The sequence below is a fragment of the Perognathus longimembris genome, chromosome 9, assembly GCF_023159225.1.
Source record: "Perognathus longimembris pacificus isolate PPM17 chromosome 9, ASM2315922v1, whole genome shotgun sequence".
In the NCBI taxonomy this organism is placed as follows: domain Eukaryota; kingdom Metazoa; phylum Chordata; class Mammalia; order Rodentia; family Heteromyidae; genus Perognathus; species Perognathus longimembris.
This window is the reverse complement of record NC_063169.1, coordinates 67,037,266-67,056,058: the sequence shown is the minus strand read 5'-3', so window position 1 is coordinate 67,056,058 and position 18,793 is coordinate 67,037,266. Positions and strand designations below refer to the sequence as shown.

The following is an 18,793-nucleotide window of genomic DNA, read 5'->3' as shown; positions in this document are numbered from 1 at the left end:
GCTTCCACAATTATTTAATACTATGTCCCCTGATGAGTCTTAGCATTTGACTGACACGGCCAGAGAGGAAGCGCAGAATGCGAAAACACCCAGCGCGGCAGACACACAGGACACTTAGGACACAGCACCTTGGCTGTTCTAAGGGCTCACAGCTGGAATGGATGTGGGGGGGCAGGCACCTGACCTCTCCCTTCCTCCTCCTTCCCGCCCCCCCTCCCCCCATGCCCCACAGTCAGGCACTTACATCTTCATTGGTTGTCTGGTTGGAGCTGATCAAGTATGTATGGAATCCCGAGAGGCCGATGATGGACCAGACGGAGAAGAAGCAGACCACGGCCTCTAGCACAGTGGGCGAGTCAAGGAGGCACAGGGAGACGAGGGCCCTGCCCGCCGCCCGGAGCCGAGCCCACCAGAGCACGCCACCCAGCCCAGCTCGCCCTCGGGCTTCCCGCCCGGCTCCGCCTCCCGGCCTTTCCTGTTCCATGGGGGAGTCCTTCAGGATGAGGACCACGTCGGATTCTCCCATCAGCCTCTGCGCAGACGCCATTCCTGGCTCCGTGAGGGGCTCATGGGCTTCCCTAAACAATTTGGCTATTCTGTGTGTGTGTGTGTGTGTGTGTGTGTGTGTGTGTGTGTGTGCAGGCACTAATACTCGAGCTCAGGGCCTCACACGATTGCTTCGCTTTTGTGCTCAAGGCTGGCATTCTGCCCATTTGAGGCAAACTTCCACTTCCAGTTTTTCATTGGTTAACTGGAGATAAGAACCTCTCGGATGTATCTGATGGGGCTGGCTTTGAACTGAGATGCTTAGATCACAGCCTCCTGAGTAGCCGGGATTTCAGGAGTGGGCCACAGGTGCTTCCTTTTTTTGTTTTTGGCCAGTTTTGGGGCTTGAACTCAGGGTCTGGGTGTTGTTGAGCACAAAGAGGCTTAGGAACCCATCAATAGACTATGAAGCAAGTATGGTTACCCATACCATGAAATTCTAGAAAGTGGTTAAGGAAAAAATAAAGCGAGATAGATCTATATAGTGATATGAAGTATCTCCAAGAAATGTAAAAAAAAAATAAATCAGGACTGCAGAACAATGCAGAGTGGGGTCCTTTTTAGCCCCCCAGAGAGGTGCAGAGGAACATGTGTGAACGTACACACGTGCGTCCCAGGACCACGGAGATCTTGTGAAGGATCTGACACCGACAAGGATTCCCACAGGGTGTGGCGTGGGTAATGTCTTCACCAGCACGTTTCTATTGGAAGGTTTGCATGACGCGTTCTTGCACTACCTGAATGATTTCCCCATGTCGCTCAAGCTCCTCCCCGCGTTGCCATCGTACGCGATGTGATCTGATGACTCTTCATGCTTCGCCCCTGGTTAGGGACACCGAGAGAGTGTGCCACTGGCTGTGGTTGGGAGAGCTGGGCTCTCCCACGGGTGACACAGCGGGGCTTCCTGTGGGGACGGCTTCTGTCATCATCTCAGCACAGGTGCAGCTGAAAGCAGTGCAAAGACATGCCCCCCACCCCCACCCCCGTTTTCTGGGGTCCTTGCCAGTATCATCAGCGATCAGAATGGTCACTGCGTTCCCAAGGTGCGGCCTAGTGTCCTCCTCTCTGTGGGCACTGGGGCCAACTCTGAGCCTTCTCCTAGACCATGAGTGCCCGGCAGAGGGGTAATCATGGCAGTGAATGTACACTGGGGATCAGGAGGCTTCTGCTGAGAGCCTCCATGAATGCAGATTCAATTACCATCTGATTTACCAATCACAGAAAATCCCTTTCATTTTGGAAGAGCGGAACAGTAAGTCATGATTAAAAATGACTGTAACCCCCTGCAATGAGACATTAATGCCATGCGACGTTAACATGATTGATGGCTGGGGTTCCCCTCTCTGGGGTCCCCCCTCAAGGATGCCAGCTCCCGTGATTCCCTCTGCATGTGTGCGGAGGGTTTCCAGTGCTGCGAATTCGAGGGGGCATTGCCCTCGTCACGGGACTCCTCTGGCATTCAAGACTAGCAGTCCTTCCTCCTTCCATCCCACAGACACCAACGGGGGACCCTGGGGACTGATGTGGAGGCTCGTGTGTGTGTGTGTGTGTGTGTGTGTGTGTGTGTGTGTGTCTGAGATCCTTTTGTACATGTAGTGCAGATAGAATTCATCCAAGATAAGCTATCTTACCATTTTTGTTTCTAATCTCTCTAACTTCTACTTCCTCAAAGGCATTGTTTTTGTTGGATCTTTCTGTCTGTCCGGCTAGTTATTTGTCTGTCTGTCTGTCTGTCTATCTATCTATAATCTACCTATCTATCCATCTATCTCCCTATTATCTGTCTGTCTGCTTATCTATCATCCATCCATCTATCTATCATCCACCCATCCATCCACCCATCCATCCATCCATCCCTCTTTGTGTCCTTTGCCTGCACTGGGGCTTGAGCTCTGCCTCCCTCGCCCGCCTTGCTGGCTCACCTGGAGCTCCGCTGCTTGACTCATGTCTACAGCCCATTTAAAAACACAAGTTGTCTTCTTACCTGAGAGCTCTCCACAGAGGTCACTTGTGAGGCGAAATCAGGCTCAGTCCTGAACTTAGGTGGCCTAGCCTTGATGCTGCTGCCTCCACTGGCTAAGAACTTGCAACCTGACAGAATCGTGCTCTGGACAAATTACTGATAGAGCGGGATGAGCTGTGGCCTACACTGACATCAGCCAAAGGAGAGCGTGCCAGTGTTCACATCATGGACGAGGCTTAGCCATCATCCACTGAATGCCACTGATTCCCTGAGAGACTCTACAGGAAAGAAGGCAAGGCTCGGCATCCAGCTATGCTGAAGCACACTGGGCATGGTAGTACATGCCTGTCATCTCAGCTACTCAGGAGGCAGAGAGAGGAGGACTGCGGTCCAAGGGTAGCCCTAGCAAAAGTGGGAGACCCAATCTGAAAAACGCTGAGAGTATAAAGGACTGGTGTGTGTGTGTGTGTGTGTGTGTGTGTGTGTGCTTAGAGCATTTCCCATCAAGTGCAAGGCCCTGAGCTCACGCCTCAGTCTGTATGAGGCGCCCACCTGGTGATGGCTGCCACCCGCCATCCGCCAGTGTTCTGTAGGGACCTCACACCGTCCCAGCGGGGCGGCCCATGGCTCCACCACCACCAGACCCAGCGCCATCCGGTGCTGGTGTCCACGGACCGCTAAGAATTCCTGCCGAGGTTTCCGGCTAAAGACCACTTCAATCTAGACAAGGCTACCTGCGTGGCACAGTGTCCAGATGGCGTGACTATGATCACACGTGTGGACCGTGTCCCAAGCGTGACTATTAGGGAATGGTTGGATTCTTCACAGAATGAGTCAGAATGAGGTTAGCCAGAAGAGAAGCTACAGCCAGAGAGGAGAGAAGGGAAGCGAGGAGGAGTCTGGGAGAACTGAACTCATCGCCGCCGCCTCAAGGATATCTCGCAGGGCTGTCCTTGAGGGCGTTGAGGAATCCTGTTTGCTGGGAACCTGTGGGAATGAAACCAGCGTTTAGCATTCAGACACCCACCTCCCGGAGAGCCTCGGAAAGCTATGGCCGTCTAAGGATCAATGCAACAATTGCATTTTCTGAGCTCTGTGGAATCCACTCTCCTGATGGGAGACTGTGATTCCCCCGAACTTATTCAACAAGAATATGGCAGAAACATAATTAGACCCAACATCTGCAAGGCATTTTTTTTTTCCATAAAAGCAGATGGATGCCAGGGTACTTCCCCATAAATTATGGTTCTGATTACTCTTTTGTTTTCCTCATTTTTAACAAGAAAACAAAATATTATATGCTATTTTTTTCTTTCCTGTTTTCCCCAAATTCATTAACTTCTGACCCTAAAATTCCTATGAACTAGGCTCCGTATGAAATAGACGCCCAGAGTAAACAAAGTCGTAAAGCTGAAGTTTATGACTGACTCCTTTTGGCTTTAAGACTTATAATAGGAATTGTTTGCGCAAGAAAGCATTTCTTGCGGGGCTTTAGGAAGGAGGATGGAAAGCAATTTTTGTTCAATGTGTTGGCCTCGTTGTGTGTCTCCAACACTTGCAACAATAAAACCCCATTAGGAGTAAGCCCCTTTGGGGTGGGGGAGGAGGTGCTAGTGGGACTTGACCTCAGGTCGTAGGGGTGCCTGTCCCTTAGCTTTTTCACTCAGGGCTAGCACTCTGCACCTTGAGCCCCACCCAGATCGACTGGATTTCCAGCTTTTTGGTGGTTCATTGGAGTGAATGTGAGTCTCATGGACTTTCCTCCCCGGATGGCTTTGAGTTGCGCTCCTCAGATCTGAGCCTCCTCAGTAGCTAGCACGACAGGCGTGAGCTCTGGAGGGAGTCGGCACTGCCTGGTCCTGCTCTGTAGGAAGCCACTGGGCTTCCGGGGGCAGCTTGCGCTTCCGCAGCTCACGTCCCACTGCTTGCCTGAATGCTCTTCCGACCGGAAAAGGAGGGGCCAGGACTCTCCCCAGCCTCCGGTCCCGGCCTCCACTAAGTGCCTGCTTCCTAGCAGAGAAGGCTCAGGCCACAGGTCCATTGCCTTCTGACTCTGATGGGGATATAGAGGCCATGCAAACCCTTTGCTTTCCTAAAAGCATCATGGCGCCCAGCCAAACTGGGAATAGGGGTACTTGGTGGGGGCTTTGGAGGTGTAGAACAAGGGGAAAGGAGAGGCGTATTAGCTTTTGTTCGAAATATTCAGGTATTTTCAGGCAGACACATTTCCATTCTATTTTGTAGCTGGGATGAATGATATTTAAGCTTAAATTACAGTAGACCCCGGTCTTCGGGAGCCAAGGTTGAGTGAGAATTGAGTGGCGGTGGGCGTGGACTCCACATCCCCCAGTTGCGTCAGGCAACGAGCCTCTCCACGTGTAGGGGTGTGCGAGTATGTGTGAACAAGTGTGACAGGAGCAAGAGGCTTGCGAATGCCACTGTGTGTCTGTATCTGAGTGTATGCAGTGAGAGTGAATGCGTGTGGAAGGTGTAAAAGACGGTGTGAAGTATGATTGTAAGTCCGTGTGAAAGTTGTGTTAGTGCATACGTGTATGTGTGTGTGTGTTTTCCTTCACAAATGACTGAGTGAAAGTGGACCCCTGGCATCCAGAACACTAGAGGTGCAGTCATAAATACCATTTGATAGCATATAGCAAATAGCATTTGATAGCCCAAACACGGCTTCGAAGACGACAGGAACTCAGGCTCCAATTCTACCTTTCAGTGTCACAGGTATCCTGGTTGATATTTATTCTCAGGTTGGGTCCCCAATTGCTTCTTTGAACATAACATTTAATATTCTAGGCTTTCTTTCTGGTTCTTATTTGTGATTCTAGAGAAAGGACCCTGGCTCCAATGTCACCATGGTGGGCGGTGACAGAAGGGGGGCAGCTCCGCAGCGCACCCCCAGGCGCCAGCCCCAACTGGGGCCATCACTGCGGAGGGAAGCAAGGGGGTCTCTTTGGGTCCTTCCAGAAGCCTGCCAGGTCAGGCAGGTAACAGGGGGCTGGTTAGACTTCAGGAATCTGGGGGAGAGGAAAGGCTTCTAATGCAGCGAATAGCACCACGATGGAGGCTCAAAGGCCTGAATGTGTAGTTCAAAGTCAATCAACTTCCTTCTGCTCACTTCCCATTGATAGAGGCAAAGAACCAGTGGACCAAAGAAAGCCAAAGTTGTGACGTGCAGAATGGGGATTGGAACACAAATGCCATTTAATTTTTGCTTACACAAACACATTAAGCTCATTTACAACTAAATCTAATTTTTAATATAGCCTACCTTCTTGCAGGTAAATGGATATCTCAGTAAAGGTATATTTTAAACATATCAAAGTGTGTACAAGGAAACCCATTCTTCCCCAGACCTTGTTTTCTAGGGAGAGTAACTTGTGATCCAAGTAGATATTGTGTTAAGGAAAACAGGCTCTGCTGTTCATGGTTGTTATCACTGTGGCACCAAGGCCTTTATACAGAATGTGGGGTTGAATCTTTCAAGAGAATCCCTTAGCAGAACCACCGGGTTGGAATGATGACAGGTGTTTCAAGGAAAAGTGCCGCTAGTGGAAGTGAACCTGGTCCAGGTGAGCCCCCCCGGGGTGGGGGAGGGAAGTGCTGGTGGAAAGAGGCTGGGGGAAGGGGGAGAGATGAAGAGGAAGGAGGAAGAGAGAGGTGGGGTGGGGGGAGGAAGGAGGGGAAAGGAGGAAGGAGAAGGATGAGAGAGCCCGAAATGATCAAAATAGTAAATCAAATCAGAAAGCCAAAGTCAGGTAAATGGTTACATACGTAATCTGATTTCGTCAGCATACTTACGAAGGATGACGTGGGTGATAACGAATGCAAATATAAAGACTGTCAGAAAAGACAGGGATAAAATAAACATATAAAAAAATCTGTAGTTTCTTTTCCCCACACAGTTGCCTACCCAGGGACAGTGGTGATCAAACCGTTCTGAAATGAGAGGCAGAAAAGAAAAGTAGAAATCAATTAGTGAGATGTCTTTTTCCCCCAGACTCTGAGACTATTACCAAACATCACATTGTGCATTTCCAAGCTAACCACTCAGAGAAATGCTTATTAACATCCAGATAGTTCAAGGACATAATTAGTCTTCCAACACAACTTAGAGCTTTCAAAAAATTAAAGGTATGCATTCTTCTCCAAGGGTCATTTAATGAAACAGGAGTACAAATCTGCATACAAATCAGAAGGAAATATTTCCTGCTTTTTTTTCCCCCACCAGTCCTGGGGCTTGAACTCAGGGGCTGGGCACTGTCCCTGAGTTTCCTTTGCTCAAGGCTAGCACTTTACCACTTGAACCATAGTATTACTTCCAGCTTTTTCTGTGTATGTGGTACTGAGGAATCGAACCCAGAGCTTCATGTGCTGAGGCATTAAGCCACATTTCCAGCCCCTGCGTTCTTAAAAGAAACATCATAGTGTTTATAGAGCAATCTCTCTCCTGCCCATTCCTTGACCTTTCTTTTTTTTCTTCTTTTTTTTTGGTACCAGTCCTGGGGTTTGAACTCAGGGCCTGGACTCTGTCCCTGAGCTTCTTTTACTCTGCCACTTGAACTACAGCACCGCTTCAGGCTTTTCCTGAGTAGTTTATTGGACTTTCTTGCCTGGGCTGGCTTTGAACCGTGATCCTTAGATCTGAGCCTCCAGAACAGCTAGAATTACAGGCCGGAGCCCCCAGCGCCCAGCCCATCTTCCCTGAAGATGGTGTCCTCATGGTCTGCTGCGGAGTGCTGGGCTCCGCTGGGCTGCACAGAGAACTGGGAGACTGTGTGGCGTGATGGCTGGCTGCAGGGAAAGATCACGCAGGATAGAGGGAGGGACAACCCTTTGTCCTCCCAACCAGTTACAACTGAGCTGTCTAAGCCAATCACAAACATTCCTATATTTGGCTTTAAAACCTTTGGTGAGGAAAACCAGATGATGCCTAGGTGGAGGCTCGGGAGGTCAAGGCTACGGCGGGGCTGGAGGCCAGGCCCTACGCAGCTGCCCCAGATGGCGGCTTCCCGCTTTCCTACGAGGTTACTCTGTGATTCTCCTGACTACAGATCAGGGCTCCTCACCTGGGGGAGGCCACACCGCCCATAACGCGCTGGTGACCTGTGATGGCAAAGTGCTCCTCTTTACCGCTCAGCTGATCTAGGACTGGTCAGTGTCACCCCACTTCCGCCAGACCGCCTGTGGCCTGGGAAGGGCACCCTTGGGACCCAACGGAGCTGTGTAATCCTCTTCCTTCCTGAGCTCATTCTCTCTCTCTCTCTCTCCGCCCCGCCTCCCACCCTCTGTGCTGGAAGGCTCTGCGGGTTGGGGTATACAAATAAAACATTTTGGAGGTGGGGAAAGTGAGCACTCTCTGGTCACCGGACACCACGTGCTCATCTTAAGCGTGATGTCGGGTGTGTTTCTTGGAAAGGGCACGAGACACTGGTGCCCGTAATCTTTGCTACTCAGGAGGCTGAGATCTGAGGAGGATGGTTCAAAGCCGGGCCAGCCAGGCCAGTCCAGGGGATTCTTGTCTCCAATTAGGCACTAAAAAGCTGCGCAGAGGTGGAGAGGATGGGGTCTAACGCGCACTGGGCTGCTGACAACCCAACAGTCCTAACACGCGAGCTCTCCACAGAAGCCTCCACTGTCGGTGTGCGCACGGGAGTCAGGCAGGCTGGGCGCTGAGCCCTGCGGCGGACAAGGGCTCTGCAGCTCCAGCGAGCAGGAGAGACAGGCGGGGACACAGAGGAGGTTTCCGGCTTGAAAACCAAAACACTTTTCTCCTTGATGTGATTGGAGAAAATGGAGATGGGAGAGGCGGCAGAGAAACCGAGGGAAGGGGCAGGGGGCGGGTGACTGCCACCTGGGGGGAGAGAGAGCAGGGTGGCCCTGCGGCCCTCAGGCCCGGCCCCGAGGCCATTTCCATCTGAAACCCGTCCCGGGGAAAATCCTTCGGTGGCTGAGGGACCCTCGCTAAGGCTGACTTCTTCCAAGCAAGGCCGCGCGTGCCCTCCGCTGACCGACCGCCGAGGTCCTGGTGCCTCCTGGGCCGCCATCTCGGCTCGTCCCATCTCCCATCACTCCTCTGCACGTGAACTGTTGGGCACTGGCTTGCAGCTTTAGGAGGCGGTCCTAGCCGGCTCTAACCAGCCCCGCCTCCCGCCTCAGACCGCGTGTGCGCCAAGATGGCGGCAGGCGATCAACCCGGAGGCGGTCCTGTGGGCAGTGACGGTCCGCCCTTAGGGGAAGTCCCATGACATCACCCTTGATGGACAGCCTAACCAGCCTATCACAGTGCCTAGCTAGCCGCTCCAAGTCCCTCCCCTTCCTGCCGCCATTACTGCTATATAAATCCAGTCCCAGAATAAAGCCTCTCTCCCCGGATCGCCTGCGTGTCTTTTCTGGGCTGCAGGCAGGCGGTATGCGTCTCTTCTACCTCTTCTCAGCTTGACCCCGTGGGATACACTCAGTGCTTCTCCTGTCGGCGGGAGAAGCGCGCGGAGCCGAGAGTCCCGACAATGAACCTCCCTAGACGTCAAGCCAGCCAGCTCCTAGACCAGAACCCCATCTGACAATGTGGACCCCGTCCTCCCCCTCAGCCCGCCGCTGACCCATGAGCAAGCAAATCAGGTGATGCGGACTTGTGTTTGTCTGCTCAAGTACTGGCTAGGCTTTAGGCCGAATAAATCTCTGTCAGATGGCTGACTACACCTGTCTAGCGCCAGGACCTCCAGTCTAGTGGGGAGCTGCCCAAAAAAAAAAAAAAAAACCAAAACGTAAAACTCCATGGTTCCAGAGGCCCTTGTTTTACTTGGAGACTATATCCCCGCCTCCAAAGTATTCTCAAGACGCTGCAGGGAATGAAGCCACTGTCATCTGAGGTCAGTCTGTATCTTTTGTGTGTGCAAACCAGAATGGGTCTGTATACTACAGGGGTTGGTGTGTGCGTGTGTAAGTGTGCACGTGCATGCAGGTGTCTTAAAAAAAAACTTTGGAATTGTCACATCTCTATTCTCAAGTCTGCATCCTGCCAGAAGGGAATGTTTCTACACTGAATCATTTCTTGGGTTCCTTTTGTGAGAAGGAGTCAGCGTTGCCCTAAGACTGCTGAACCAAGGCTAGGAGTCAGGGTAAGGGATGGCTGGAAGCCCCAGAAGGTTCTCTCAAGTATTCACATTTCTGTAACATAATGAGTTCGCTGGGCCCGGGGGGCATATTCCTGTCTCTTAGCACTTGGGAGGCTGAGGCAGGAGGGTGCAAAGTTGGAGGCTAGCCCAGGCTCCCCAGGGAGATCCTGTCACAAACAAAGCAGACAAAACCCAATCCCCCCAAACAAACAAAACAAATGATCAGCTAGCTGGGAGGTCCCCTGGTCACCCAGCGGCCTCTCACCCTGCAAAGATTCTGAGGACTTCCTTTCCTCTCTCCACAGGTGACGAGTCATTTTTATAGCTCTGACCACAGTAAATACAAGTAAAGGGAGACGTAGCTTTTGGTGTCCTGAGAAGGCTGGTGCCCGGGGCTGCCTTGGATCTGTCTCTCTCTCCTGCCTCCCCTGTCTCTTTCTTTGGTGTATGGGGACCCGTGTCTGCACCTGACTGGGGAACTCCTGCCGTGTCAACACCTGTGAGCAGGAGCGAGTCCCAAGCCGTGCAGCCCCGGGCTGAGTCCCTTTCCTTCTCTTCCCATTGAAGAAAAGCCTTGCTGCTGCGTGAGGAGTCACCAAGACTGGATAGTGACCAGCAAAAGGATACAGGGAACTACGGAAAGACGAGAGCTCGTGAGAGTGATGTTCAAGGGTACCAGAGAAACAATGATCTCTTTGGAAAAATGATAACTTGAAACCTCTCCGAAGGCTCCAACACCAGCCCTGGAAATGGGTGCCAGAGACAGGTACAAAACTCACCCTGGGGGGCACGGCCCAGGCATTCTAGATTCTCCACGGAGAAGCTCCAGGCCCCAGCAGCCAGCAACCATCCTAAGCTCTGGTCTCCAAGAGGATTTGATGAGATGCACAACCAAAGTTTAACACTAATTTAGATGTTAATTACATTCTAATTAAGTTGTGTTTTTAAAGGTCTGAAGTGGAAAACTACTTTTCTTTAAGCCTGAGCCTTTGTACCCTAGGAACTTTAGAACTCTCCCTTATAAAGTATTCCATTTGTTCTGTTTTAGGACAAAATGCTGAGATACAGCAGGTGACACACCTGATCTTGATGGTCTCCACATAATTCATAACAGGAATATTTTTTAAAAAATGAAGCCGGCTAAGGGATTCGGGGACCAAGTCCTTAGTCATCCTGGACCTCGTGTGGCTGTCTATCCTCTAGCAGGACAGACCTCAGCCAGATGCTCCGTTCAGTCACCGCCTCAGCAGCTCCGCCACGGCTCCTCTGGGTCCATGGTGGAGCCCAGCCTGCCACGTGCCAGGCACGCACTGAGCTTTCTGTAGGGATCACAGCATTTTGCATATAGCCCCCCCCCCCCACTGTGAGAGGCAGCGTCGATGCTTTCGCTGAGCTCCGTGAATGAACTCCAATCCCCCAACCTCATGTCTGTGCCCGCTGAGCTGAGCTACTACTCTCTGCTGTCGCCCCTTGGCGATCACCATGGGCTCCGAGAGAGAAGATTCAGTGAGAAGCATCTTGTGGGGAAGGCCAGGTGCCCCTCAAACAGGCAAAGCCTTCTTCTTCTTCTTTTTGCCAGTCTGGGGATTGATCTCAGGGCCCCAAGCACTGTCCCTGAGCTTCTTTTTGCTAGCATTCTACCACTTGAGCCACAGCGCCCCTTCTGGCTTTTTCTGTGTATGTGGTGCTTGGGAATCAAACCCAGGGCTTCATGCATGCGAGGCAAGCACTCTACCGCTAGCCCACGTTCCCAGCCCCCAAAGCCTTCTTCTAGAACTCAGGAGGCCTCCTTGTTCCTGTTCCAGCAATAGAAACCGCCATTCTGCAGAACTCCTCCAAGGACAAAGACGAGCTCAGGGTCAACCAGGCCACACCTGTGACCTGGGACTGTCTGAACCATGCACACCTCTCTTACCTCCTTCCCCCCAATTCTCCCTACTGAACCCGAAGCCAGGGTCTGCTGCTTAAGTGCTGCCTTCCCATGGCTGCCATTGTAACGCACTCCATTCTCTGTCCTTCTCTGTGTCTCTTGATTTGGCATATGGGGGCACGTGGCTGGACCTTACTTAGGACTCTTTGACTTTGTGGTATGGGGTCTGAAAACCAGGTTTCACATTCGGGGCTCTCCGCCCCTGTGTGGAGACACCCATCCACCCGTGAGAAGTCCTCCCGCACACACGGCGCGTGACGGGGCTCTCACTCGCAGCAAGGTGGACCCCGGGGAGTGACTCTTCGTATGCAGAAACGTCTGTGTGTGCACGCACACACACACTCATAATGGGGCAGGAGCTCAGGGCCTGGGTGCTGTCCCTTAGCTTTTTTGCTCATGGTTAGTGCTCTACCATTTGAACCATTCCTCTACTTCCTGCTTTTTGCTGGTTATTTGGAGATAACAGTCTCATGGACTTTCCTGCTTAGACTGGCTTCAAACTACCATCCTCAGACTTCAGCCTCTAATGGAGCTATGAGTCACAATGCCTGGCCAGGAAAAAAAAGGTATAAATATATATATTACATATACATATACATACATATATATATATATATAAAATCTGTTAGAGCAGCTCAGTGAATTTTATGATAGGACTGGGGCTTACAGAAGTATTTGAGATCAAGCAGGAAGTTTATTCCTCCACTCTTTCTTCTTAGCCCCTTTCCTGAAAATTAGCTCTGCTTAATTTGATGGAAAAACAGAATCAAGAAATCGTAGGAACTAATTCTGCATTAGCTCAAATTATTATAGTATTGTTACGTGAGCATTCGATTTCTTCAAGTAAAACTTGGATTAGATAAGCTTGAAGACACTTCTGAGGTAGAAAATGAAATGCGAAAAGATAACTGCTTTCTTTGTGCCTGTGCAGATTCTTCTAGTCTTGGGTCCTTGCCAATGTTTTGCAGACTAAGATTCTGCAGGGTTTTAGCTTTATTTGTTAAAAAAAAAACACAACTAAATCCCTTCAAAGTAAAACCAATCAGTAAATGGAGACCTGCTGTTCCTTTTATGCTGTGGTCGCGTGTGACCTTGGGTGACCTTGGTGGCCTCGTGCCTTCTCTCCCCTCCTTCTCTCGGGCTCCTGCCCAGTCCTGGCAGGTGTCATGCTGTAGGGTCCCGTCACTGTTACTAAATGCTATCCTCTGGGAGCAGACGTCGCTCCCATGAAGCAGCTGCGGCTCGGGCCTCGTGGGTGCTGGGATGCCGGGGTGGGCATCCCCCCTCCCCCGGGATCCCTTTGTCTGGTCGGTCTGTAGACAGCAGGTTTGGGCGGGGGCTGGGCAGGCGAGCCCCTGCGGCCACCCTTGCTGTGGACGGTGGCTCGTGAGGGTGCCCCGGGAACTCCGCGAGTCAGTGGCCTCGCGTGATGGTCCTGGCTGCTTCTCGCGGGTCCTTTTCCTCAGGTGAGCTTGGCCTGGCCCTTTCTACCTACTCCTCCCACAGACACCCCCATCCCCAGAGCCCACGTCTGCTCATTCCTCCAGCCTGAGCTGTGGCCCCCGCCCGGCCAGCTGCCCCAGGAACAGGTGCATTCATTCCCTGCTCTGTGCGCGGCGCTCAGTAGGCTCTGGTGACTGAAATGCTGGTGCTTTCTATCCTTCTGCTCCCCTGCATCTGAAGGCCATTGCAGTGTGCAGGCCTCTATCCCCTCCTGCAGGAGAGACTGCCTTTTTTCCTGCCACCCCCTTCACTGTGCTCCCCAACCTCAGGCCAGGCAGACCTTCCCAGCCCTTGGGACGGTTTGCCCGTCCTCCCTGGGCGGCTCCTGCTGGAGGGGTCTGGCTCTCTTCTCCCAGCGGCTGCCTTCCCGGTGTTCGCAGAGCCGAGGGGCCCGGCGCCTGCTTTTCCAACCTGAGCCTCCTCGGTGGCCAACTCCTCATTCTCCCTTCACCTGCTCAGAACACAGAGTCTGCATCTGGGGCCCCCTGCGCGTGTCTGAGCTTTTTTGCTCGAGGGTAGTGCTCTATCACTTGAGCCATCGCTTCACTTCTGGGTTTTCCTGGTTAATCGGAGGTAAGAGTCTTGCAGGCTTTTCCTGCCCAGGATGTCTTTGAGCCAAGATCCTCAGATCTCCTGAGTGGCTAGGATTACAGGTGTGAGCTACCGGCGCTGGCTCTCTGTCAGTCACGTGTGTCTAGTGGATTTCCTCATTCACTTTTTAGAATTGGTATTACTTATGACAACCAATAAATAAGTAGATGACAGATTTGTAGTCAGCTCGTTAATGTTCCCCATAGCTGTTCTAATAGTGCCAGGTGAAGCTGCCAGGGGGTTGTGTGGTGCTGTTTTCTGCACCAGCATTGTGGCATGGGGTTCAAAGGATGCTGGCTTGGAATCGCAGGCCTTTTGCCTGCTTAGTGATGTCATTCAGGCAGGTTTCTGGGCTCCCACAGATATGATATGCTATGAAAGTTTTTTTCTAACTTTTCTAAATGAACCTTTTTAAGAATTGAAGTCAATGATGTCTGCCCTACAGAAAACAAGGACATCTTGGCGCGCCTCAGCAGAGGAGCTATAAATAAAGACTTCACAAGAACTGGAAATCTCACAGACCCAGGTTAGGCCCAGAACGAACGGGTGGCTTGAGAGACAGTTAGGAACTACAAAGCACACAGAAATATTCCTGCCTGCAGACTGGGGTCTGTACTGACTCCTCAGACTCCAAATATAGTGCTGTTTTGTTCCTTGTTGCTCTCATGAAGCTGTAGGCACTTCACTGAGTCACGGTGCTTCAGCTAGTAGGTCTGTAATTACTTGTATAAACACAGGCACCCAAGAAACCCGGCAATGGGTCTCGCTCACGGTTAGGACCAGCTGCTAAATTTATGGGGTCCACTTCCAAGTGAAAAGAGGGAGCAGCTTATTAAAAATTATTAAGAATTTGAAGATGATGTCAGCAGAATAAGACATCTGCCTGGGACTCTGCGTGTGTGCAGCAGGCCGCACACCCGAGGAGCGAGCCCTACCACCGGCCAAAGTTCATGGCCGGTAAATGGCCAAAGCCCACTGGCTTTTCTACAAGGATTGACAGAGACCTTCTAAGAACGTGGCACAGGGAGAAGTTGGGATTTGGAATTCAAAATTACCATAGCCACCGGGCACTGGTGGCTCAAGCCTTCTTTCTTCCTTGAAGAAGCCACAAGTCCTAGCTACTCAGGAGGAGGAGATCTGAGGATTGTGGTTCAAAGCCAGCCTGGGCAGGAAAGTCTGTGAGACTCTTAACTCCATTAACTAATAAAAAGTCAGAAGTGGAGCTATGGCTCAAGTGGTAAAGTTAGCCTTGAGTAAAAAAGCTCAGGGCCAATGCCCAGGCCCTGAGTTCAACCTCCAGTACCAATACACACATACACACATGCACACCCATAGCCAACATCCGATCAAACAGATGGATAGACAAGTAGAGAGTGAACGGATGATGTTCTGAGAGCTTTGCATCTCAAGAGTCCCTGATCTTTGATGGAAGAGTTCTGTGGCTGCCATCTTTGAGTCTGGCTTAAGACAGGAAGGTGTGATGGACGCAAGAAGGAATACACGCATCAGGAGGACCAGAGAGGAAGTCAGCAAGGCCCAGAGTGCTCACCTTCAACTCTTGTTTCTCGGGGCTATGGCACTTAACCTGTTGTATTCCCTAACAGTCTGAAAATCTCATGGAAACTACTAGTCTGATGCCTCCACCTCAAAGAGGAAAGGATGGTTGACATATCAGTATAGTTCCTAGAAATCCAAGTGACTTATTTCAACAGCTAATTGAATACTGAGCTGTTTTAAGAAGGCTGGCAAGCCTCACCCAGTGTGTGCTCAAGTGCCCTGACTCACCGGCGTACAACTCAGCCACTCCTGACCCAAGCAACAAGTGGCTTGGCTCTGCTCTTTACCCCCGGGTCTTTATCCATTAAGAGTGTACTCACGTGGTGAGTCACGACCAGCGTTAAGAACCAAGGGGAAGGCCGAAGCCTGTGGAGCGTGCCTGCCATACTAGCCAAGTAGGAGGCCAAGGTTGGGAGGACCCCCATTTGAAGGCAGCCTGGGCAGAAAAATCAAGACTCAGGTGAGGGGTGGACCGGTGAAGAGCAGAGCTGAACGTAAGACTCCTCCTTGCGTATCCACAGCATGTCTTAGGCAAGTCCAGGAAACAGGACCCTTGCTTGCCCCCCAAAACCTCTTAGTCCTTTCTATGATGTCCCCTTGTTGGCCGTGTGGACGCCTCTGGGCTGAGTGCCAGCCGGGGGGCTCTGGGTTTCCCTTCAGGCCTAGTGGCATCCTCAGCAGCTTTTTTTTTTTTTTTTTTTTTTCAGTTGTGAGGCTGAGCTTAGGGCCTGGGCACTCCCCCTAAGGTGATTTGCTCAAGGCTAGCACCTTGGCACTTTGAGCCACAGGGCCACTTGTGGTTTCTTGGTGGTTCACTGGAATAACGAGCTTCATAGATTTTCCTGTCCCAGCTGGCTTCAAACCACAATCTACAGATCTCAGCCTCCCGAGTATTCAGGATTACAGGCGTGAGGCACTAGTGCCCAGCTCTTTACTGGATTAAAAAAAAATTCATCCTTTTCCCCTAATATAATCTTTCCATTTCTCTTAGTCCTTCATTTAAAATACTCCTTAACCTTTTAAGGAATAAAACTTGTTCCACCCAAGCCAAATTGTTTTCATAGGTCTTTTTGAAAATGTACAAACATATATTAAGCCTTCAAAACCAAAGCACACAGGTTATTGTTCATTATCAACGTTTCCAGCCTTGAACAGCTCAGTTCTGCCCAACTCCTACAAATGGTGGGTGGAATTCTGTGAAATGTTTATTGCCTAACACCCAACAGAGAGCAGCTGGATTGCCTGACACACCCACAAATATCTCAGAAGATTCAGGAAGTTCAGAGCTAGGAAGGTACGTTTTAGCTTTTACCTCCCTAACTCTCCAAGCCTTTGCTGTTGGCCAATTAGGGTTCTGGAAGTTTCAAAACAACCTTCAATTTTTGAAAAGTGACTATAAGACACTGTAAGGGGTCAAAAGATGTAGTTATTTCTCTTTCTCTTCCTCCTCCTCTTCTTTTTCACCTTGAACTCTGGGCCTCAAATTCTCAGCCTTTTTTCCTCATAGCTGGTTGGCTCTCTACCACTTTAACTGTGTTCCCACTTCTGTTTTTTGGGGTGTTTTTTTTGTTTTTGTTTTTTGTTTTTTTGCTGGCTAACTGGAAATAAGAGTCTTTCAGATTTGTCTTCCCAGGCTGGCTTGGAGCCTCAGTTTTCAGATCTCTGCCTCCTGAGTACTTAGGCTTATGGGTGTGAGCCACTGGTGATTAAAAGGCTTTCTAAAATAATCGTCTCCAGTCTTCTCTCCTCTTGTGCCACAGGTGGTGTTTGTTACTCAGTGCAGATTTGTCTTCCCCTTACATCCTGCACCATGGACATCTGTGATGTCATGGGCCTCACTTGGCATGGAGTCTTGGGAGCTACTACCAAGAGAGGTTGGGAGAGACATGGTCTAATGGCCTGCCAGGAGGAAAACTTGTGCTGGACTGCTGCTTTCCCTTCAGCCCAGATTTTGGAATAAAATTTGAGAATAATAGCTGAAGCTATGCCAGTGCTGGAGCCAAGCTCTAGGGCTGTCCCAGACAATCCCAGGCACATAGAGAAGCCTGTGTGAGTTTTGATGGTATTTGTTACACAGCATCAGTGGGTAGCAGCTAGCTAATACAGCTTATCAATTCACTTAGTGCTCAGGGATCAGATTAGTCCTCCCAAAGTGGAATCTCACTCACTCACTGGTCTCTATTTCCCCTGGGCGTTACGTTCCAGTGGTCCAGTCAAGACCCTCTTCATTAGGTGGACACCCACTTCAGAATGATGGCATCTGGTGTTGTCACTCTTTTCTTTCACTCCTCTGCTTTATGGAACTGTTTAAGATGACATTGGTGGGATCAGACTATCCTAAAGACTACAACCTCCTCAAATATTTCTTCACAGTGTTATATGTCTTGGAAGAAAACTTGACAAGGACAGGGTGGCTGTATTTTTTTTAATTAAAAAATTCTACTTGTGCGAACAGCCAAGAACAAACGCTTTTTGTATTTATTGGTTGTATGTAACAAATTACAGAAGGCCATTGTTCAGGACTAAGTTCTACAGTAAGGTCCAAGAGACCAGATTAAAAATCAAAATGGAGGAGAGTTACTCATGCTAGAAGTTCTATCACCCAACAAAAACTGCTGTCATCTGACTGGGAAATCAGGACAAAAGAAGTAACAGCCATACTTTCCCGAGGGGGAAGTATCAATTAGTATGATAGATAGTGGAGTGCTCTTTGCTTCAGTTCTTTCACAAAAAAAGTATTCTGATGTGAATTCGTTGTTGTTTAGTTTTTTGCCAGTACTGGGGTTTGAACTCAGAGCTTTCCATTCACTTGGCTTGCTTGTTGGCTGGTGCCCAACCACTTGAGTCATGACTCCAGCCTACCACTTTTGTTGGTGTATTTTGGAGATGGCAGCTCATAGACTTCTCTACAGAGGACAGAGGCTGGCCTTGAACTGCGATCCTCTGCATCTCAGCCACTTCAGTAACGGGGATTATAGACATGAGCCACTGGTGCTTCACTTAGCCAGTTATTTTTCTACTGTGCCGTCTCGTCTCGCTAATTCCTTTTACAAGAGAATTAACTTTGAAATGACCAATCCACTTTCTGCTGTGTACGCTTCCTTTTGCTTTTCTATCTATAAAAACAACCACTGCCGCTGGCACGTGGGAGCATTTGTTCTATTTTATGGAATGAAGTGTTGCTCCATTCTAGAATCACAAGATAAAGCCCATGGAGGTCTCTGCATTGGTTGTAATCTCCTCTTTGGAACGTTGCAAATGCGTGGCTCCACAAAGCATGCTAGCTTTCTCACTTGCTTCTCTGTGTGCAGCCCCGAGCACTGGCACAGAACACGGTGCGCTCTGAACCCTGTGGGCGACCTTGACATTGACCTCCAAGGAGACATCGCCTGAAGGTGAGTTAGGGGGAAAAAAAAAAACCTATGGAATGAAACCATGGGGAAGAAAACCCTTCCGGAATGAAACCATCCGGAAATAATGCATAGCTTCCAGCAGGCCCTTCAGGACGGTGGCTACTTACTAATGTTTCCACACGGCTGGCCGCCTCGCAGCGCGCTGTGGACAGCTGCTGCGGCT

At 50.4% G+C, this 18,793-nt stretch overlaps 1 protein-coding gene across 3 annotated transcripts in view; it reads right to left on the bottom strand.

The window, feature by feature from the left end:
- The window catches only part of Zdhhc14 (zinc finger DHHC-type palmitoyltransferase 14), a 170,714-nt gene that overhangs the window by 14,501 nt on the left and 137,420 nt on the right, over window positions 1-18,793 (bottom strand). For 2 of the 3 annotated variants that reach the window (XM_048354362.1, XM_048354363.1), the window contains exons 4-6: window positions 6,320-6,457; window positions 3,448-3,496; window positions 245-347 (exon numbers count right to left, since the gene is read on the bottom strand). In XM_048354362.1, the coding sequence (XP_048210319.1) occupies window positions 245-347; window positions 3,448-3,496; window positions 6,320-6,457 (290 nt within the window). The remainder of the gene's footprint in view (window positions 1-244; window positions 348-3,447; window positions 3,497-6,319; window positions 6,458-18,793) is intronic. The other variant, XM_048354364.1, reaches the window with a different exon arrangement.